Source organism: Salvia hispanica, chromosome 2 (genome assembly GCF_029641045.1).
Source record: "Salvia hispanica isolate PSC_SH4W2 chromosome 2, Shi_PSC_v1, whole genome shotgun sequence".
NCBI classification, from domain to species: Eukaryota; Viridiplantae; Streptophyta; class Magnoliopsida; order Lamiales; family Lamiaceae; genus Salvia; species Salvia hispanica.
The window spans coordinates 30,099,100-30,123,209 of record NC_142693.1 but is presented as its reverse complement, the minus strand read 5'-3'; the positions used below and the strand labels follow the sequence as shown (position 1 = coordinate 30,123,209).

The 24,110-nt window shown below is 37.1% G+C and overlaps 1 protein-coding gene and 3 pseudogenes across 1 annotated transcript; 2 read left to right on the top strand and 2 right to left on the bottom strand.

The window, feature by feature from the left end:
• The first annotated feature begins 626 nt into the window (after positions 1 to 626).
• Positions 627 to 23,895, top strand: LOC125192005 (uncharacterized; annotated as a pseudogene).
• On the top strand, positions 3,214 to 3,831 carry LOC148932109 (uncharacterized; annotated as a pseudogene).
• LOC148932108 (uncharacterized) lies at positions 5,026 to 6,963 on the bottom strand (annotated as a pseudogene).
• LOC148932107 (7-deoxyloganetic acid glucosyl transferase-like) lies at positions 14,878 to 17,081 on the bottom strand. Its single transcript, XM_089065689.1, has 2 exons — positions 16,491 to 17,081; positions 14,878 to 16,026 (listed from the first exon to the last, which is right to left on the bottom strand). The coding sequence occupies exons 1-2, from the start codon at positions 17,035 to 17,037 to the stop codon at positions 15,098 to 15,100; spliced, it is 1,476 nt and encodes a 491-aa protein (XP_088921815.1). The 5' UTR covers positions 17,038 to 17,081; the 3' UTR covers positions 14,878 to 15,097.
• Positions 23,896 to 24,110: the final 215 nt, after the last annotated feature.

Below are 24,110 nucleotides of genomic sequence, written 5' to 3'. Positions count from 1 at the left end.
AGAAAACAACTTTGTAACATGTTGGATTTTCTGCAGCTGAGCTTAAATATTAATCCTTTCATTAGGGGAATCAGCAGCTGATCACTTGCAAGCCAACTCCAATGTGGAATGTGGACGATGTGAATTCCACAATTTTGTCACCTTGTTCTTTAATTTCATAAGCAAGTTAAATTGTGGAATATGGATGATGTGAACTCTTCAAGCTTAGATCTCCAACAAACATGTCATCATTGGCCTTTTCTCGTAAAGACTTCCATCAACATCACCCCATAGCTATCGAATTCATTTACTCCAGACGGATCTGGATTTAGTCCAGTTAGTTGCGAGAGTATACGATAAAATTTTAGTGAAAGAAGTGCAGTATTATTAATGGCAATGCTCATAAGAAATTTTGGTAAGAGAGGGGTTTCAAAGGTTATGGTAAGCAATGCATACGCAAGAATGCAATACAACATTTTCTTCGTTGCTACAAATTTGAAAGTGTGGTGAGTGATTATAATTAGACAGAGAGATTCTTCTACCATTCACCATGCACCATTATAAGCTCTGTTGCATTTACATATATTATACTCCATATAGGAGCAAATGCAATAATTGGTGCATATAATATGGTCCAATTTGTAGCCATGGAGAAAATGCTGTATCACATTCTTCCATTTACGTTCCTAACCATAACCTTTGAAAACCCTTGTTTAGCCAAAATGTGGGGCATTTCTTTTTTGATTCTAGAGGAAAAGTTAGGTTCCATATTTGTACTGGACTTTTTTTAAAATCCGACTTTGGGAGAGACGCATTAAGGTCATGCGTCTCCTTTTAATGAAACGCACGAGCGTCATGCGTTTTAGGGTAAGACGCATTAAGGTCATGCGTCTTTGAATTTATTTATTTTTAATTAGAAGACGCATGACTGTCATGCGTCTTAGGGTAAGACGCATAGGCGTCATGCGTCTCTTCGTCGATTTAAAACAGACGCGAGGCAGAGAGCTTCATTTTGCGCAAGAGAGGGAAAGGGCAGGCAATTTTCTGACGAATCTCACAGATTTCCAACATATTACGGTATGTTTTCTTCAATCTTTCAATATTTATCCCTTAATTCGGTGTTTACTGCATATATTGTGTAGATTTCTCCCAATTTTGTAAATTAGGGTTTATTAAAAATTGTTCAATTTTGACCGATGTTTTGTTGTTTTGTTAGTTATAATGGATTTTACTGGTGAAATTCATTCTATAGTATAGTTTTTGATGTGTTTGAGATGTTTGATGTTGTGATTTTGGTTGTGATATTGTGTAAACCATTTTTCCCTTCGTTGAGATATGTTTGAGATGCTTTGGATTTTATCCCTCAACCGCAGCCTTGTTTATTGTGTACTAGTTTTGCGCTTCTTTGCTGTAAACCATTTTCCCCTTCTTTGAGATATGATTATGTGACTTTGTTTTGCTTGTTTGGATCAAATAGGATAATAGGCAATTCCTTAGATTAGATGGCAACTTCAAGTTCTAGCGGACCGTTATTATATGGACCCGAAGAACCGTCAGTACTATTTCTTCAGAGAAAACACATTTCAAATAAACTACTGAATTATGGCACAACACATGTTTTCAAAGTTCGACGAACGAAAAGTAAGATTTGGGATGTGGATATTCATGACAATGTGATGTATTGGCTTGAGAGATTTGGTTTCAAAGGCATGATGGATTGTGGGAAGTCGATGAAGGTCGACAATAAGTTTATCACGACTTTGATTGAGCGTTGGAGGCCGGAAACGCACACTTTCCATCTACCGATTGGAGAGGCGTCGGTGACTTTAGAAGATATGCAAGTCATTTGGGGCTTGAGAGCGGACGGTCACTTTTTCACAGGTCGTGACTATCATGTCGGATATCCCGATTAGCCTAGCAAGTGCCAAGCTTTGCTGGGATGGTTACCAGATACAGGGCCAGAGACATAGCAAGGCGGTTTGCTGATGACCGCTCTGATCAATCAAACGAGGATACCTTTGGGTGATGACCTACCTACATATGTATATATCCAAAGGGCACGTATCCATGCCCTAATCTTGTTAGGAGGACTCATTCTACCAGACACCACGGAGTGTAAGGTTCCTTATATGTGGCTGAATGCATTGGTGGATCCGGACGAAGTGCAGAATATTAGTTGGGGTAGTGCGGCTTTGTCGTACCTGTATCATTATCTGTGTGGGGCTTCCATAGATCAGAGGAAAGAGTTGGGTGGGCCTATGGTGCTTCTGCAGCTATGGGCGTGGGAAAGAATGCCCACATTGAGGCCGTCATTCATAGGAGCGCTCGTGCACGAGCCATATACGCCATGTGGCGCCAAGTATGTATTTAAACATTTATTTGTTTATGTATCTTGGGACAACGACTTTTTACATCAATTTTATTTATAGGTGGAAAGGAACTACGCACATAGGAAATGCTCCTAGATTTTCGGTTGAGCATTACCGTGATCAAATATCTTTGATTAAACCTGGGCAGGTGACTGTCTTGTTTTTTTACTTAATTTATGAATTTATGAATTTATTATGAAATTAATTTGGCTTTTACATTGTTGGTTTTGTAGTTTATGTGGACGCCATATGCAAATTGCATGCTACCTGACTACTGTAGGGATGTGACTGGATGCTCCCATTGTGACACTTATTTGGTATGTTGGGCATATGTCGAGGCGCATGAGGCTGGACTAGTGCGCAGACAATTTAATCAGTACCGAAAGATTCCTCAATCTGTAGATAGGATGCTCAAAGAAGCCGATCATTTGGAAAAAAATAATCGGCGTGGTAAGAAAGGAACTAATTGGGAAGAAACACGTCAGTTCTTTATTGGGGAATGTGACATGAGATATGAAAGATTCGAGGCAACCTTAGGTGGCGCAACGATGTACAATAACATTCCACTGAGTCTGGGATACATGGCGTGGTATAACAGGATTACAGTGACGTACCTAACTCAAGTAAGGGTACAGTCAACTGTTGGGATGAACGAGACAGCTTCTGACATAAGATTATTTGTAAGTTTGTTATATTAAACTATATGCTTTCATGTGTTATAGTTTGTTTCGTATTGATATTTATATAGGTTAAGGGTTTTCAGCAAGTTTGGCATTAGACTACTGATCAAGAGATAGACCCAAGATTGCGACAGATTCGAGAAATTGTTAGGCGTACCCTTCAGTCTATGAACCACGCTGATGTCATGGAGTACCCGGCTTCTCAACGCCAAGATGTGGTCATGCCTGAATGACGAAGGACTGTACCCCATCCACATCCTGGGGTGAGGGGTGTTCGAGTTGGTGGACACGGTAACACGCGACAGATTAGGATGTCGCAACCGCATCCTGATTATGTGCAACCAGTGCCTATGAATCCCGAGTATGACCCACCTCAGTGGTCATTCTATCCAAGCCAGGAGTCTCAATCACAGTGGAGTCGTCCCATCATTTCCCCAAGCTAACCTGAGCCTGATTGGAGTAATCGCCCCTATTCACAAAGCCAAAATGAGCTGCAATGGAGTGGAGCCCGAGCATCAGTCGATTCATACTTCCACAATTATCAGTTTGTGGCTCCTCAACGAGTTGAAGAAGATGATGATGAAGGAGAAGAAGAAAATGAAGTGGAAGAAGAAAATGATGAAAGTGAAGAGGAAAATGAGGAAGCAGAGGTTCAGAACACCCATGTACAACCTCGCCCAGTTGCGGAGGGTTCATCACGCACCGGGGTTGGGAAGTACGTGAGCAAAGTGATGAAGAGATTTTCAACTAGGAAGAATAAGGGGATTGAACCGTCGAAATACACTCCATCGACGTATAAGTAGCTCGTTGTGGAATGATGTAATGTTATGTATGTTTTGTTTGCTTGAACTTGTTTTCATTATATATTGATGTTTTGGTACTTGATTAACATGTTTATGGTGTCATACTTTAAGATAAATTCTTGCCAATTTTTTTTAAAAAATCCACAACTTTCATGTAAAAACCAATACACAATTACCTTTAATTAGATAAATTATAGTATGTATGAAAGATAATTTAAATCAAAAGATTTATACGAAACTATAAGTTTTTGTTAATTTTAAAAAATAGTTTAAATTCTCATATTGAAGGCTCAAAGCTCAACCAATCCATCACAAAATGAGAAAATTATTACATAAAAAAGGTCCACCAAGATAAAGGTAGCAACTTGCTTTTCATCCAACCGCAGTAGAAACACTGTCTTCAACAACAAGTCCTGTTACAACAGAAAAAGTATGATTTCCCATAACAAGATCCAACATGCGCTGGTAAATTAAATTAAGGAAAATTAAATTTAGAATAAAAAATACATGCGTAGCAAAAAGTGGGAGGATCCTTCTGCAAATGTCAACAACTCCTACATAACACGACCGACTGTGCAATTTTCTCGGTCATGCCCCTCTACGCCGCAATTCCTACACTTGCGGGGAGCTCTCGGTTCATCTTCCTCGCGGACCTCCATTTGATTAGGAATCCTTCTTCTTCTGCCTGGTCCGCGCTTTCAAGGAAGCAACTGCTCAGGAGTGATACACAATTTCCATCCGAGTTTAGCCCAATAGTCTTCGTGTCTTGGTGCTCCAAATGGGCCACCAGAGTACTGTGCTTCCCATGTGGCTTTGTGGTTGTGTTTATCAATGAGTTTAAACATAGCGTTACCTCTATCTCTAGCAACAGTGCTAGAATGTGAACAAGGAACTCTCCACATCTGCCACTTCCCACAAGTGCAATTTGGAGCAAAAAATTGGACCTCTTGTTTGTTGTTTTCCTTTGCCTGTCCATCTTCCATTCATGGACGACTTAGAATTTGTTAATGACCTTTTTCTCAGTCAAGTACAGAACAATAATGTTTTTGCCCCCTCGCATCATTCGCAGCAAGTTTATCCCTTGCCCACGGGGTCAACCGACCTTCGGTGTGTTGTATTTCTGTTTTTCTATCTGCCCACCATTGCACTGTTCTCCAAAATGTCAGATCAACTAAAGCTCTAATCGGCAACTCTCTAACACCTTTCAACACTCTGTTGTAGCTCTTTGACATGTTTGTTGAGGTCACGACCCATCTCATCGTAACAAAGAGACCAATTTTCTTTTTTGGCTTTATTGAACTCTTGTATCGCAACAATACTTTCCTCCAGTAGTGCACGTCGCCTTCGGATGTATTACGTACTTGAGTTGTGATACCCAATCCCCATATCTTGCCTTTCACATTAATGCCCTTACATTTCGCCATGATATTTTTCCTCAAATGGACCAAACACCATTTGTGGTGACATATCGGCGGCTTTTTCCATTCATCAAAACGCATAGCCTTAATGATTCCTTTATGCTTATCCGATATGATGCACACCTCCCTTTGGTATTTCACCACATGAATTCTTACATGATCCAAAAACCACTGCCAACTTTCGCCAGTTTCTTCATCAACAACAACATATGCAATCGGCAGAGTCTTCTTGTTAGCATCAACACCACAAGCAACAAGCAACTTACCTTTAAATCTTCCTCGAAGGTGAGTCCCGTCTATTGTTAAAACTGGTTGACACTCTTGGAAAGCATGTATAGCAGGCCCAAGTGCCCAGAAGACATAATAGAAGACTTTATTACGTCCCTGGCTCAGCAACTCATTGTGCTTCCACTCAACAATTGTGCCGGATTCCTTGACTGCAGTTCAAGCATGTAGTTTGGCAACTGTCTAAATGACTCCTCTCACCCACCAAATACAATCTTTATAGTCCTTCTCCGCGCATACCATGCCTTTTTATAACTGATTACCACATGAAATTTGTAACAAAATTTCTTACGGCCGCGGCTTTGTACTCAGCATTTTTTAGCATTTGATGGCGAATACACAAAGCAATCATTGATGATGAAAAGTTAGCATGTCCTCTATCATTACAATGGCCTTCACAACTATGGCGTTCCACCCACTTCCTAATTTCCCACATATCATCATGGGCCCGTTGTGTCACATAAACTTCCCAAGAACATTCATTCGCTTTTTCAGTGTCGGTCTCGCTGATAATAGCTACCCCATCTTCTGTCCTCCCTGCTGGATATTTGCATTTAGCATGCCACCTTCTTAATTTGCTCTCCACCACCCTAAATTGTCGATGTTGCCTCAAACTCCACATAGTATTAGAAGTCTTTACATGCAACTTGCTATCAAATTTTGTTCCCGCATTAATCCAATACGGATGTTCCTCATCCCAGTACATAGTGCTGTGTTCATTACCAACATCAGGTACCCCAGAAGGACAACTCGGTAATTTGCGAAAATATTTCAACCCATTGTGAACGTATTCTGGAAGTGGTTGCTCACCTTGCACGACGGGTTTATATATTACCTCCTCATCACTGGAAATATCAGCTGGAGAATCATCACTTAAAATAGTGTCAAATGATGATGACGACAATGGTGGATCACGGTCTCTTCGTACAACATCAACATCAACATTATTATCATGAACATTCACTTGATTATTCATTCCAACATCAGTAGCATCAGCAACATCTGCTTGCTCATTCATACCACAACCAAAGCTCATATATTCAACCCTCGTAGATGATCCAACACCGTAATCAACAATTGGTGGGATTTCTACATTTCTTAAAGGCAAATACTCAAGAAATAATTCAATATGACGAGTAGAATTTTGAGCCTCATTGAACATAAAGAACACACTTTCATCACTGTCAACCCCAGTACATATGTAACTCATACCGGTACCATAGAGACAATGCCACCATGATATTTCAATGGAATGTTGATTCATATCTATTCTTATCTTAGCACATATCATTGCAACTAATTCAGAGAATGAGACACATGAATTCAATACGATGGAGCCTCTCGCACGAGGTGGATCATAACCAATACGCACTTGAGGAAGTTGAACTATTCTACCACCCCAATACAAACTCACAAATACTGGTATCATTTCTGCATAAAAAAATATACAACATAATAACAATTAGAGACAATTTTTTTCTATAAACCCTAATTTAGTAAATTTGACAAGTTTGGCATTAGAAACCCTAATGTTATGCAATAAACAACGAATAAGTGAGAAATGTTGAAAGATTGAACAAAACTTACCGAAAGATAAGAGGAAATGGCCGAAAATCGGCGAGAATCGCTGGAAATCGACCAACCAATCGCCTGCCCCTTTTCTTTCTTTCTCTCTTGCGCAGAATGAAGCTACTGCCTCTGTCTCGCGACTGTTTTAAATCGACGAAGAGACGCATGACGCTTATGCGTCTTACCCTAAGACGCATGACAGTCATGCGTCTTCTAATAAAAAAAAATTTCAAAGACGCATGAGGTCTATGCGTCTTACCCTAAAACGCATGACGCTGGTGCGTTTCATTAAAAGGAGACGCATCACCTTAATGCGTCTCTCCCAAAGTCGGATTTTAAAAAAAGTCCAGTACAAATATGGAACTTAAGTTTTCCTCTAGAAGCAAAAAAGAAATACCCTGCCAAAATGTCCATGAGTCTTACCACTGATCAAACTGCTCTTCTTTCACTAAAACAACACATTATATCTGACCCTTCTGGTCTACTTGCAACAAATTGGACTAACTCGAGCTCCGTCTGCAGCTGGATCGGCATCTCTTGCAGATCGCGCCACCATAGAGTATCCGCGTTGAATCTCTCTTACATGAGTCTCTCCGTAATGTGAATCTTCTAGATTGAAGACTCATGAACTTGCCCCTGACTTATTCTTGTAAATAAACCCAACAAATGAACAAGGTAAACCAAGAAATGGAATAAGAAAAATGGATAAAAGGATAGAGGATGGATTAGTGTTATGATTTAGGTGAAGAACAAGAAAGAAATCCCAAAGGTACTTTCACATACAAACACCTAATAGCTCCACATACTAGCAACACAAGAACTAGCAAGCATACCTTTACAATCAACCTTAGCTCGACAAAAGAACGAATGCAACCCGAAGGAATTTGATAAATCTTCAAAAGATGAAGAAGGTGAGCTCTCAAATATGGAGAAATTGTCTCATACAAATATTCAAAAGCTGAGAATAAATACCCTAAAAAGAGTATTTATACTTAAACAAAAGTAATAGGGAAAATAGTCTTCAAAAGCTTTAAAAAATGACATTTTCGGCCAAAACGCCCGGCCGGGCATTTTGGGACCTTGCTCGGGCGTTTCTTCTGTCGCCGGGCGTTTATCTTGCCCGGCCGGGCGGTTTTAGGGTTTAGGGCCCGGCCACGGTTAGTTCATCGGCAGCTCTGCGCGACTTTCGTCAAACGGCCATATCTCTCTCATCCGAACTCCGTTTGGGGCGTGTGAGGTACCCACGCGAAGGTATTTCGACGATGAAGATGATAGTGGTCTTGGATCAGAAATTGGATACCACCTTGATAGGCATATTGATGTTTGAAACGGATTCCAGCTCCGGTGTGGTTCATTGGATGCCTTCGTTTGTTCTATTGGTTTGGCAGTTCCCGGATTCACATCACTCCGGCACCATTCCACCACAGCTCGGACGCCTCTCCTTCCTCGTCTCCCTCGACCTCACCAGCAACATCTTCGGTGGAGCTCGGCCTCCCGAGCTATCTTTCCTTCACCGGTTGAAGTTCATATCCCTCCGGCTTAACAACTTCACCGGAGCCATTCCTCCTCTCTTTGGCCATTTTCCAAAGTTAGAGAGCTTGAACTTACGCAACAACAGCTTCACAGGTTCAATCCCCAAATCACTCTCAAACCTAACAAACCTACGATTTCTTGACCTAACTTCCAATTCTTTGAGTGGAGAAATGCCCAAAGAGCTGGGGAAACTTCAGAATTTGCAAAGGCTGTGGATCAGATTGAATCATCTCTCCGGTGCCATACCATCCCGGATATTCAACATGTCAAAGATGGAGTCTATGGCGTTGGGGGACAATGAATTGAGTGGAAGTCTTCCAACAGACATTTGCAGTAATCTTCCATTTCTTGCTGGGATTTCTTTCTGAGTGGCGCGATTCCGACAAATATATCACTGTGTTCACAGCTGCAGGTGTTGTCCCTATCTAAAAGCTCTTTTGATGGGCAGATACCTGCAGAAATCGGCTACTTAACTTCTCTTCGTGTTTTATACCTCGGTTCTAACAATTTGAAAGGTACTATTGCTCTACACTTCTTGTCCGTATGAATTTAGATTCATTGACATAAATTTTGTTCGTATGTTTTAAATGTCATAATCATTTTGACATGTAAAATAGTTATTTAAATCCCTAACATGAGTCATATTAGTGTTATAAATTAATTTTATTAGAAAATTTTAAATGTGAGTGAAAATAATTTAGTAGAATATGCATGGTTCTACAACCGAAAGTTATAAAAAGAAAGTGGGAAAATTAATATGGGACGACCAAAGTGGAAAACTGAGACACGTAATGGGGACGGAGGAAGTACTATTAAAATGAGAAGTTTTGTACACAAATATATAATTGAAAAAATTTACAACCTTTATAATTTAATACTCTATTTCTAAATTTTACAATATGATTATAATTTGACTAAATTTTGTAACTTAAATTTGTGTGCGTAAGTTTGTTTAAATAGTCATAAATATTTGACAGGTACTCTACCACCTGAGATTGGCAATCTTCACAACCTGGTTGGCTTCGGTGTTGAAATAAATCAGATTGGGGGCTCTTTTCCATTACATATGTTTGTGAATATGCCATATTTGGAAGAATTATCACTATGGCGCAACAATTTCACAGGGAATCTTTCAAGGAATCTTTGGAATCTTACTAAGCTAACCTATTTTGACCTCACGGAAAACAACATGACAGGTAAGAAATCCTTATTTTTGATAAGTTTAAAGAAATTAGTCATCTTGAGTTTTTTGTAATAGAGCCCACCACACTTTATCTGTCTATCTCCTACCTTTTTCTCTCTCATTTCTTATAATAATTTTATCTATTCTTTTGCAGGGCTTATTCCAACTGAATTTGGCCAACTTTACCAACTAAAGACATTAGGGTTAGGGCTGAACCGCTTCAGTGGACCTATTCCACGTGAGCTCTTTAACATTTCAACTCTTCAATTCATTGATCTTGTTAGAAATGTTATATCTGGAGTTCTTCCAACCAATATATGCCATACATCTCCCTCTCTTAAAGAACTTCACCTTGGCCTGAATTCAATCTCTGGACAAATACCAAACTCCATCTCAAATTGCTCTCAACTCACAAAACTCTCACTTGGTGATAACAAATTCAGTGGTTATACCTACGGATCTCGGAAACCTAAGTCTTCTCAAAAGCATTAGACTGTTCGGCAACAATCTTACAAATGCACCGTCTTCTCCAAACATGGGCTTCCTTACATCATTGTCAAACTGCAGGTCTTTAACTTATTTGTCTATTTCAGATAATCCTCTATACAGGTCATTCCATCTTTGGTCGGGAATTTATCTTCCTCGTTCAGACGATTCTCTGCCGGCTGTTACAAATTAAATGGCACCATTCCTGATCAAATAGGTGATTTAATAGGCTTGACGGTGTTTGTAACATCCCGAAATTTCGAACCCTAATTTTAGAGCCGTAAAATTATACTGATGACATGGGAGACGTGAATTAATTGATGAATGAATTTATTGCATGAGTTCTTATGACCAAGTTGTGTCTAGGGTTGCGTTGGAGGTTGAAAAGTCAGACTTGATGAGTATATGACGTGGCTTGTGAATATTTGAATTAAAAGTGGAATTATGTGGTGATTTAATTGTTTAAGGGTGAGTGAGATTATTAGGATATTTCCATAAATACTATAACCACATTTTTTTCTTTTTCAAAATTTTCGAACCCCTTGACCTTAATGGGGAGAAATCCTATTTTTCCGGATTTAATTTAATTCTTGGGATATTTATCCAAATTAAATCCAAAACCCAATTATTCTCTATTTCTTAATGAGAAAATCGACACCCTATTGATTCTAGGTGATTTTCGAAAATCACCTATGTTTGGAAAGGAGGAATTATTTTACTGTTTAATTTATCCCCTATTGATTTCCTTCCATACCTAGAATTAAATATTCTACCAAATCTTACCATACCTCAAGAGATCTTGCCATATCTTATTTTAGTTAATATTCAAAATCCATTCCTTATGAAGAACCCCTTCTACACCCCTATTTTCCTTTTTATTTTGGAGGATTTTTATTTTTATTTTGCTCCGTGATATTTTAGTCTACTCCGAAAAATATACCAAACAAAATCTTGGCTAAATAAGTAGCCAAGATTTTCAAAAATCTCATATTCTCCAACCCTAGTTCACGCCATTTTGTATCTTCCTCTCTACTCCACAATATTTGTTTTATTTAATTGTGTAGAATCAAATCTTCCCAAATATTCTATTTAATTACCTAAAGATTTTATTTAACCATATAAATAGGAGAGAAACCTAACCCTAGCCCCCAAAGAAATCGCCCCCCACCCCATATCACACGCCCCTCTCCCTTTTTTCCTCTCACTCAATTTTCTTCTACTTTTCTCCAATAATTCTTCATCTTTTGAGAAGAGTTAGAGTTTGAGCCTCAAGATTTTTTAAGAATCAAGTCTCTACTTCGTTTCTACCGTTCGTTTTGACAAGAAAAGATACTTACATATTAATCTTCTTCTTTCTAACCGATTAATCGGTATTCTTGAACCCCCATGCATCTGGTTTGAGCGAGTGTATGCGTGTGTGTGTATGCGTGCGTGTGTGCGTGTGTGTTTTTGTGACGTGGGATTAACACTCATGTGTGACATAAGTTGATGTTAGATCTAAGATTGTTGAGTGTGAAAACTTATATGATGAATATGACTTGGTTTGAATGATAAACGTAATCTAGATCGGTGGGAGAAAGGGGAAGCGTTGTGACATGCATGATTTAGGAGTTGATGTCGAAACTGATTTGTGATATGTGCCTATGTGATTAAAAGGTGAAACCTCAGTTGCGAAGCCGGATAACGAAAGAGAGAAACGTATTTGAAATCTAAGCAGTCGAGGTGGGCTTTATTCTTAAACTCTTTTATGTTGCAAATTTATGAATGTGGAGAGATAAGGGCGGTTTAACTGTTATGCCATACCTATGTTTGTTTTGTTATGATATTGTGCACCTGATGCCTAGTTTGTGAGTTCGCTCCATTGGGCTATAGGGCTATGGATATGTATAAACGAATTCGGGTCTGAGTAGGGCCGCAAACCCTACCAGGTTGTGTACACGGTGGGATCGGGAGCCGTCCTTGCTAGTCGGCCGGTCTCGTGGGCGAAAAGTGTGGCCACACTTTCGTCGCACTATGGAAATGTTGTGATTGTGGAAATTGATGAGGAAATTGGGGAGTTGTTTGACTGGCCAGTCTATGAAAATATTTTTGTCATACTCGATGATATTTATTTTGATAATTGTAAAACTCGAGTGCACTATGGTAAGGGTGGCATAACTTATAAAATGTTTTGGCAACGAGTTCACTGAGTATTTCAAAATACTCAGCCTGGCATGTGTTTTCCTTATATGCAGGTTGAACGGCGACGAGCGGTGGCGGGTGTTGAGCACATTAATAAAATAAGATGGATATTTTGAACTTCGAGTGTAGTTGTGTCTTCATACATAGCTGCACTTTCTCTTGGTTGCTTCCGCTGAATTTTTGAAACTTATTAGTATTGTTTGGATATTTTGCACTTGTTCCTTTGGTTTAGAAGATTGAGACATGTTGTGGTTTTTGTTTGAATTTATGTCGAACCCTTGACTTTTGATCATAGTTATGGTATCTATTCATCAATGATTTCTTTCTAGGTTAAACCGTTGACTTAATGCGTTGATAGTTCCTTTAATACTTTGGTCAAATCTCTTTAAATGAAACCCTAGCCTATGTTTTTATTGTCTTTAAGTCCGTTTTGGTAGCAGTCACCGTATTTATTATACCCTAGAAATCCGGACTGTTACAGTGTTTGCATTAGACGGGAATGAGTTATCTGGTAATCTTCCCCTCTCCATCAAACATCTGCATAAGCTTGAAAGATTATATCTTGCTGATAACATGTTGCAAGGCCCCATTCTAAATGTTGTATGTGATTTATACAACCTCAATTTTATAAGTATTGGCCAAAATCAGTTTTCAGGTTCAATTCCTAAATGTTTGGGAAACATTTCTTCTTTAAGAAATATTTATATGTTCTTCAACATGTTCAATTCAAGCATACCATCAAGCTTATGGGACCAAAAAGCTTTGCTGATTCTTGACTTATTCTCAAATTCATTGAGTGGAGTTTTGCCTCAAAAGATAAATAACTTAGGAGCAGCAATCTCTATAGATCTGTCCATGAATCAGTTGTCAGGGTCTATTCCTAGCTCCATTGGAAAGTTACAGAGTTTGGCTAATCTGTTTTTGTCAAATAATAGACTAGAAGGTTCTATTCCAATTTCAATGGGAAGCATGATAAGTTTAGTGACTCTTGACTTGTCTCACAACAACCTCTCTGGCTCAATTCCAAAGTCATTGGAAGCACTTCAATACTTAAACTACTTTAATGTCTCTTTCAATAATTTGAGTGGAGAAATTCCAAGTGGTGGTTCTTTTAGAAACTTTACTATGGATTCTTTTAAGGGCAATGAGGCATTGTGTGGAATTCCGAGGTTCCATGTCCCAATTTGCCCTTATGTTTCCAATCGCAGATTAAAGATGAAAAAGAAGGTACGAGTTTTATTTATTGCTTTTGGGGTCGTGGCTTTCATTTCAATTGTTTGCCTAGCTTTTATCTTTGTCAGATATAAAAGGAAAGATAAGAAAGTTAGATAAGTTGTTGAGATGATATCCATTGTACCCGAAAGAATCTCTTATTATGAACTTCTGCAAGCAACTGACAATTCAGTGGGAGCAATCTGCTTGGCACCGGGAGTTCTTGCTCTGTGTACAAAGGAATTCTTAAAAATGGGAAAGTTGTCGCTGTCAAGGTATTTAATCTTCGGTTGGAAGGTATTTCAAAGATATTTGATGTCGAATGTGAGATTCTTCGTAGCATTCGACATAGGTGTCTGAACAGTGTCATAAGTTGTTGTTCCAATGAAGAGTTCAAGGCATTAGTACTTGAATATACGCCCAATGGAAATCTTGAGAAATGGTTATACTCTCATAACCATTTCTTGAGTTTCATGGAAAGATTGAATATGATGATCGATGTTGCATCGGCTTTGGAGTATCTTCATGGTGGCTATTCGGCGCCTATTGTCCACAGTGACTTGAAGCCAAGTAATGTCTTGTTAGACTAAGATATGGTTACCCGTGTAAGCGATTTAGGGATAGCAAAGTTGCTATGCGATGGAGATAGCATGGTATTAACCAATACCCTAGGAACATTGGGTTACATAGCTCCAGGTGACCTGTTACTCTACATTAATTAAATAAAGTACTTTTAATAAATGAAGTCCTGTTAATTTCGTATGTTTTTGTGATTGTAGAATATGGTTCAGAAGGACTAGTCTCCACAAGTTGTGACGTTTATAGCTATGGTATGATGTTGATGGAAGTCTTTACTAGAAAAAAGCCAAGTGACGACATGTTTGTTGGAGATCTAAGCTTGAAGAGTTGGATTAAAAGGTCAGTTCCACAGTTCACATATAGAGTAATTGAAGCCAACTTGCTTATGAATGTTGATGAACAACATGGCGACAAAATTGTGGATTTCACATCATCCATACTGGAGTTGGCCTTAAAGTGTTGTGCAGTTTCCCCTAGTCAAAGGAGCAATATGAAACAAGCTCTAGCTGAGCTGCAGAAAATCCAAAGTAGGTTTATGAGAGGAAGCTTAAATCATGGTGGAGTACTTAATTAGCTTTAGGTAAATATAGCATAATATATTTTGTCAAATGCCCGAGTCTCATTAACTATCTATCACTGGGCAATGTACGCACATCAGATATTATATTATTTGTCTTGCATTATAGGTTGCATCTATAGTTTTACATATTTATGTACTAATACATTCAGACTCTTGCATCATTAAGTTACATGCAAGATAAACTACCTTTAACAATAACAAAGCCAAATCAAACTGGAATTGGCATTTGGAAATCCATAATTAAATCACCAACGACTTAATATACTGGATTAGGCCATCCAAATTATTATACGACGAACCCCCTTTACTAACACTCTTTTTCACAAGTTTAGCCAAATTCTCTGACCTTTCCATAAACTCATCTTTTCTCACTTCCATCAAATTCCTAATTGCCTCCTCAATAATCTTTCTATCACAAGTGTCTTTGATATCCAATCCGATCTTCCAAACCTCACTCACAAACCTACTATTCGTCGTTTGGTCCGCAAAATAAGGCCAACATACCATCGGCACACCAGCAACAATGCTCTCCAGAGTCGAATTCCATCCACTGTGCGTCAAAAACCCTCCTATCGCTGGGTGATTGAGAACCTTCTCCTGGGGGGCCCACTCCACCAACAAACCCTTCCCTTTAATACGTTCCATTAACTCCACCAGAACGGGATCCTCTCCGTTGCTCCCGATGATGGAATCCGGCCTCATGACCCACAAAAACCTCTGCGAACTGTCAAGCAAGCCGTGCAAGAGCTCTAACACTTGCTCTCTCGTCACAAGTGCTAAGCTCCCAAAGCTCACATAGATGACGGATTTAGGCAGCTGCGCGTCCAACCAATCGATGCAGCTCCGGTCTTCCGCCCATAGGCTGGCCGTGATGATTGAGGACTCCACCTTCTTCTCCGTGAGTGTGTATTTCACTTGCTCGTGGATTGGACCGATGGAGAAAACTCTTGGCACATGTTTATGTATCTCTGCAACTATCTGCCCCTCTAAATCTTCACAAGTGTTGAATATTACGGCTTGCGCCCTCTCAATCAGCCTTGTTGCAGCGACAACTTCCTTGAGAGTGGGGTCGTTTACGTCGTCGACACGGTAGAAACCCGGCAAGTCACGCCTCCGTAGGAAACCTTCCATTCCCGGTACGCTTTCTATTAATCCATCCATCGATTTTCCTGCAAAAGCTTAACAAACTACAACATTAGATATAAAATTCGAATATACTCCCTCCGTCCTCGATTAATTGTCACTCTTTGACCGGACACTGGTTTTAAGAAATGTAAAGAAAAGTTGGTTGAAAAAGTTAGTGGAATATGGGACCTACTTTCTATATTGGATTTATAATAAAATGTAAGTGAAGTGAGTTAGTGGAATGTGGGACCTACTTACTATTCATGGTAAAAATGAATTGTGACAATTATTGAGGGACGGACCGAAATGGAAAAGAGTGACAATTAATCGGGGACGGAGGGAGTAATAGTGCAAATTGTCAGAAAAACTACAAAGTTTGGTTAAATTCTAGCTTGTCCCGCCGGTATATTATATGATATGATATGATAGCCGAGAAATCATTTGTGGATGCCAGCGGCGGTAAGCTAAACGTGAAAAATCATGATGTTTGGTCAAATCATGAACTGACCTCCGAAAGGAATTTCTTGAGCTTGAAGAAGCTGAGGAAAACGGAAAATAGCCCACAAGTAGGAGGTGGTGGTGGTTCCGAAGAAGATGACAGGAATTCCATTTTCTTGGCAAAAGTCTGGGGCGGAACTCAGCAGACCGTCGGCAACGAAGCAGGTAACTGGTCGACGGGCGGCGGAAGCCAAGAAGTTTTCTTGGATCATCATTTTCTTGAAGAGTGGGACTGTGACGTTTGCGACGGAAGACACAAGCTCCATGGCTCTGTGACCGCTGCGGGGGTGGTCGTCAGGGAGGCCGTCGGGGAAAGTCCGGAACTGAAATCCAGGGTAGCGGGAGAAGGCGGTGTTGTGCTGGTGCTGGAGTAGGCGGTGGTGGTTGAAGTCGGAGATGATGAAGGTGACATGGAATTCGGCTAGGCAGAGGAGATGGGCTAGGTTTAACATGGGATTGAGGTGACCCTGCACCGGCATCGGGAAAATCAGTACGTGCAGCGGCAGCCGGAGCTTTTCTTGGTCGGAAGCGGAACTCATCTTGTTTCTGCAGTTCATGTCTTGGGATAAATGTTCTCAAACTTTGCAGTAATATATTTGCTTATATAAGAGCAGAACTTGTACTGTCAAAAGTGAACTACACAAATCATCTTTGAACTTTGCGTTTAGTAAGCTAATAGTCCCTGAACTTTAAAAATATCGTGGATAATCCTTAGAATAAGGTGTAATCATATTCGTGGATTTTTTTTCACTATTCATCACAATTATGGAGGACATTTTGGACTTTTATAAAATGAGATATCTATGATATTTTCTCTATCTCTCTAATATTATTAGGTATAATATTTTCACATATTCAATCAATTTATGTCAAATTATCTTTCTCTTTTAACTATTAAAAAGTAAAAAAATGAAAGTAAAAAAATACTATGAAATTCTTAAATATATTAATTAAATTTGATTTAAATTACTAATTAATTTCAAAATAATTTATAGTTAAATTAATTTTGATTGTGATTCTATTATTTTTAATATTAGAAATTATAATTAAATTCAATTTTTTAAATTTTTTATTTTTTAATATTAAAAAAATAATTTAATCACATTTAAAATTTAATTTAGCTATAAGTTATTGTGATGGTCAATAATTAATATATTTGAGAATTTTATACTCCTTCCGTGCCATAAAAATAAGGACCTTTTTTTCATTTTGGGATGTTCCACAAAAATAATCCCTTCTATTTTTGGTGACTTCTTTCTCTCTAATATGGTGGACCACATTCTTCACTAACAATACTATAATTACTTAATCTTTCTATCTCTCTCTTACTTAATCAATTGTGCATTAATTCTCGTGTCATCCCAAATGTCCATATTTTTTTTAGAACGGAGGGAGTAGTATTTTTATTTTCATTTTTTACTTTCTAAAATTTTAAGAGAAATAGAGAAAAGGAAGGTTTGACATAAACTTATTAAAAAATTGAGGTGAAAAATATTATTTCAGAAGCCCAAACTTTAAGAAAAAATATTACATCCAATACTACAGAGAGATAGAGAAAATATCATACTCCCCCCGTCCCACAATATGCAAAAAAAAAATTTAAAAAGTTGGTTGGAAAAGTTAGTGGAATATGAGACCCAGTTTTTTTATATTGGTTGTATAATAAAATGTGAGTGAATTGAGTTAGTGGAAGGTGAGACCCACTAAACATTTATGGTAAAAATAAAGTGTGACAATTATTGTGGGATGGACCGAAATGGAAAAGAGTGATAATGTTGGGGTTGGTGCCCCTTGCACAGCGGAAAACATGCATAAACAAATAAATCAGATCTACAGATCTATTTGAACGATTATGGAATTAATTATCTACATGTTAAACAATCAAAATTACATACAAGAACACAAATAATTCATGTAAAAGGAATTAAAACCTAAAACATGAATTTCCTATTGTTTAAAATTACCAATATGATTCTCCAAAGAATCGACGATTGCTTGCACCTTCTCCACGAGATGTTCTTCGTACTCAACCATGAATCTTCTAATCTGTATCCCGAACTCAAATAATGACCTTTGGGTGGGCAAAGCTTGTCAGAATCGAAAAGAGCTTGATTAGAAAGAAGACAGAATACCAGTTTTGATTTTTCCGTCCACTCCCAGAGAGGAGCACGAAAATTTTGATTAAAATTATCATTAATCTCCTTTCTAATCTCCTTTTATATAGAGTTATTATGGGCCAGATTAGGGATCCATGGAAGTCGGACTTGGGCCAAACCTGTTGGACTTTTACTAATTAAATTGAGCCCCAATTTAATACAAGTTCAACAGAATATTATTATCAGCCACTACAGTAAAATAATATTGACTGCCCGTCCAACCCCAAATTACGAGTAATTTGGGCTTTACCTCTTTAATTTATTATTTCATGTGTTTAAGATATAAATATTCATTAATTAATTTAAGTCTGCTATTTGACTCTAATTAGTTAATATCTTTTTCCAAGAGTTGTCTAGTTCAAAATTTTTATTTATTATTCTGTAATAAATTCAAACCGGTCGGGTTTTTGAATAATAAAACCTTTTTCGAACACATATTGAGGATATTATCAAACTGGACTCACCCAACACATGATTAATTGCAATAACAATACTAGCACCTCTAGACATTGATCACCACTACCCAAGATATCAGGATTCTTGGATTGCGAAAAATCCGCACCATTTGAAAAATAAAAGTAGTGCATAATCAATATCGTATGCTCAATGTTATAACAAGAATGATTAAGAAATAACAATCACCGAGACCTCGTCTTTCAGTATATAGCAAGAAAGATTTATCTCAATTGTTAGATCCTTCAGTGCTATACCACACAAGTGTCATTTATTTCCTAAGGTAAGGAAACATGCGGACTGACACTGGAACCTTTCACGATAGGTAGTCAAAGCCTATCTAAGTTGTGAAATTCTATTTCTCTTCTACAAAGGACCGACTGCGTCACCTTCTGTGAACATCGTTCACGACCATTCTACTATGCAGAAGAATCAAACTTTTTTGCTTCTTATACATTTAAATGTTTGAGAAACATCTTATTAATGCACAAGCAAACACCAATGCGATAATATTACTTCTTCTCGCCTTAGGTTAAAAGTGGATTGTAGAATTTATTGTATGCAAACAATTCTATCCGTGCAACATGCTCGAAATATGCTTTTCAGTATACCAATCCAAACAGACAATTATTGTGGGACGGAGGGTCTCATTTTTATGAAAGTCCAAAAATATTTTTCATGCCTTGGGGGGCTTTTTTGGTGTAAAATTATAGTAATAGTGAAAAAGTACAATGTGATTACACCTTAGTTCAGGGGCTACCCATGATTTTTTTATAGTACATGGACTATTGGCGTGCAAAACACAAAGTTCAGGAACCATTTGCGTAGTCCATTCTTCCTTCAATTGCAAAAGTACAAAAATGTCCCTTGGATTTAGAAAATTCCAAAAGGAAAAAATATCACAAATTAGTGAAAAAAGACTTCCAACGATGTTACATCGAAGGTTAGACACTTCTGATGGTACATTTAATTAAAGAATATAGACCATTTTTGATATTGTTGCATGGTTTAATGACTAAATTTGTAATTCTCACTTTTTTTTTTAATTATTGAGAGCCACCAATATTGATTGCTGTAGCCCAGTAGATGTAGCCGTGTGATATACATGTAAAATTTTAAATTGGGAGAATGTACAATTTTAGAACTCCCTTTCTCCTATCATAAGTGGATACTTTTCCTTTTAAGTAAAAAATCTTTTCTTCTATTTTATTTTTCATAAATTTTATTTATTTCACTCATCTATTTTTTCCTCTTTCATGCTTTACATATTAATTCTTTAAACATAAATCCCTTAATTTTTATATCAAAAAGAAGTGTCTCGCTTATAGCGGAAAAGATAAGTACTAAACTATAAAGTATAATAATGTTATAGAGAAATAGTTTATGACTAGGGGGGCAATATTGAATTCTAAGCCGTTGTTTTTTATGTTCACTAGTTAGGAGTTGGACTTGTTTTAATTTATGATGGGGGACCACCCATATAAATTTTCACTTTTATTTCTGTCTTTAGATCTGTCTTTTGCACATTTTTGTTTAATATGGCATGCATTCTACTCTTTCCGTCTTATATAATAGATTAATTGGTGTTGACCCGTATTCAACCCCGAATTTTGTAATAGAAAAAGAGAAAAAATAGTTGAAATAGTATAGTAACAGTAGGGCCCCTAGATAAAGTAAAGAGTAAACTATAAAATTGGTCTCTGGTCTCTGCAAAATGAGATTCACACTTTTTATGTCTCTGAACTTGAAAAATATGGTCATAAATCTCTGGATAATCATTAATCACAATTCAGTTCCCAAGATATATTATGCCATCATCCAAGTGTCTGTCATCTATATTATGAGAAGGAGGAGTAACTCACTATGTTCCAAGATATTTGAGTCGTATACCTTTTGTGTGTCTCAAGGTAGTTGACTCATTTATTTGTGTAGCAAAAACTTTATCCACTCTCACACTTTACTTTCTTTTCTTTTCTCTTACGGAATACTCCCTCCGTCTCATAATAGATGTCACACTTTCCTTTTTAGTTTGTCCAATAAAAGATGTCACATTTCCATTTTTGGAAAAAGTTCTTATAAAAATTATATTTTCTCTCTCCATTTAACACACAAAACAAAACCTCCTAAAATCTTGTATCGTCCCACAAGTGTGACATCTTTTGTGGGACGGAGGGAGTACTTTATTTCTTCGCTTGCTTTACTCTCTCCATTTTAACTTGACACATCAACTTCTTAATCCTCACATAAAATAAATACTTAATCCTCACATAGAAATTCCATTGAATATTTGTTTAGCCCAAAAACGGGAAAATAGAATTCAATTTTAAATTTTTGTTTCAAATGGCTAAAGTTTAGAACTCCTCTTTTAAAAAAAAATTGCTAACATAAATTAGTCTGACCTACTACACTTGGCATCATCTTATCCATATATGAATATTGTATTGTTGGTTTGTATTTTTTTGTGTAATTTATTTGAATTTTTAGGTATTATTTGTTATATTTCTAGATGTTGGATTATTATATTTTTAGTATTGAACTATTTAAAATTATAAATAAAATCGGATTAAAACTGCACATCGGTTCCGGTTCGGAACTGGAATCGACCGGTGCTTAACCCGCCGGTTCTAAATTGGAACCGATCGATTCCGGTTCTAGGATTCATGAAAATTTAAAATCGATTAACCAGTCAACCGGTCCAATTAGAACCAGATCCGGCTGAATAAGCAGGCCTAGCTAGTTTAGTAAGACGTCATTACGCAAGCCGATTTCTGTAACCATTAGAATCAACAAAAAGATATTCCTCTCCATTTCGGGTGATATATTTTCATTTTTGAATATCTCATTAATTTAAATAAAACATTTATAATTACAATATCATTTTCTAATAATTTTCAATCTCTCATTTTATTTTATTTTTCTTTTAACTTATCAAACAATACTGCATAAAATCACATACCAAATAAAAAATGATCTACATGTGAAATGAGTTGGGTTATTACTTTTGTTACATATTTTAAAATTTTCAAAAATAGTTACATTTAAAGGATTAAATTATTTATAAATTTTATATTTTTACTTATAAATTCATATATATTCATTGGAAAATAATAGGTCTTTAAAGATATACTGTGTCAAATAATTTAATTTTAGTAAACATGTTTTCTTATAATATAATCTTTTGTTATTATCAAGTCTTGTGATTTTCGGGGATTGGCCTTTTCTTTTATTTTAGTAAATACTTCGTATAATCTTTCTTTAATATTTTGCATGTGTTACTAAAAAACACAACAACTTTGTATCATATAATTAGTACATTTACTTAGAAACTAGAAGTATTGTCGAATTCAAACATTTTCACTGAAATATTGAAATTATGATGGAACTCAAATTCTGAAAAAAAAAATTTGGTAATAATTAATTTTAGTTATAAAAAATCAGTACTATTTGTGACTTGTTGTTTGGAGGAGAAGAGTACTCCATATTGTAGTTTTGTTTTTTAGGGGCCAAAGTTGTTGGTAGAAGAAATGTAGCATAATGTGTTTGATTGGTTTGTACTTAGATCGACACTTGGGCAGTTCGGAAGTAGATGAGTGGAAGTCCATTCTCTTCGCAAAAGTCGGCGGCGAAATTCAGGACACCGTCGGCGACGAAGCAGGTAACCCGCCTACTGGTGGCGGAAGCCAAGAAGTTTTCAATATATTAATGTCAACCAATGTGGTCTATTGTAAACTGAATAAATCACATTCTCAAATATGATTATTTTAATATTTCAAGTATAGTGATGGTTTCCTTTTGCTAGATAGGAATTTGAATATTTTCTATATTTTTGCTAGTTATTGAATTAGGTTTATCAATTTTTCTAGTGTTATTTTTATCTATTTTTTTGGAGAGAATAACGGATCTTGATAATGAAATTTTTATCTAAAAGATTTGCTGGTTCTTGACTTATTCTCAAATTCATTGAGTGGGGTTTTTCCTCAGACACCTATATGTCGAATATGAGATTCTTCGTAGCATTCGACATAGGTGTCTGAACAGTGTCATAAGTTGTTGTTCAAATGAAGAGTTCAAGGCATTAGTACTTGAATATATGCCCAATGGAAATCTTGAGAAATGGTTATATTCCCACAACTATTTCTTGAATTTCATGGAAAGATTGAATATAATGATAGATGTTGCATCGGCTTTGGATTATCTTCATGGTGGAAATTCGACCCCTATTGTCCATAGTGACTTGAATCCAAGTAATGTCTTGTTAGATGAAGATATGATTGTCCGTGTAAGCAATTTAGGGATAGCAAAGTTGCTATGCGATGGAGATAGCATGGTGTTAACCATCACCTTGGGAACATTTGGTTACATTGCTCCAGGTTAATAATTGTTATTCCACATTTATGAATGTACTTTTTAATAAGGGAAGTTTTTTAATTGCATGTGTTTCATACTTTTTTTGTGAGTGTAGAGTATGGTTCAGAAGGATTAGTTTCCACAAGTTGTGACGTTTATAGCTACGGTGTGATGTTGATGGAAGTCTTTACGAGAAAAAAGCCAAGTGACAACATGTTTGTTGGAGATCTAAGCTTGAAGAGTTGGATTGAAAGGTCAGTTCCACAGCTCACATATAGAGTCATTGATGCCAACTTGCTTATGAATGTTGATGAACAACATGGCGACAAAATTGTGGAATTCACATCATTCATATTGGGGTTGGCCCTAAATTGTTGTGCAGTTTCCCCTAATCAAAGGATCAATATGAAACAAGCTCTGGCTGAGCTGCAGAAAATCCAAAGTACGTTTATGGGATGAAGCTTAAATCATGGTGTAGTAGGCCTTAAAAAGTAGTTTTCCTTTAAATGCCTTGACTGAAGATAATATTATGTACTACAATCTTATTACTTAATTAGCTTTAGGTAAAGAGTAAAATATATTTTGTCAAATGCCCGAGAGTCAAATGTCATTAGGCCACCCACATCAGACATTATTTTCTTATGTCTTGCATTATTTTATCTAGCATCATAGGT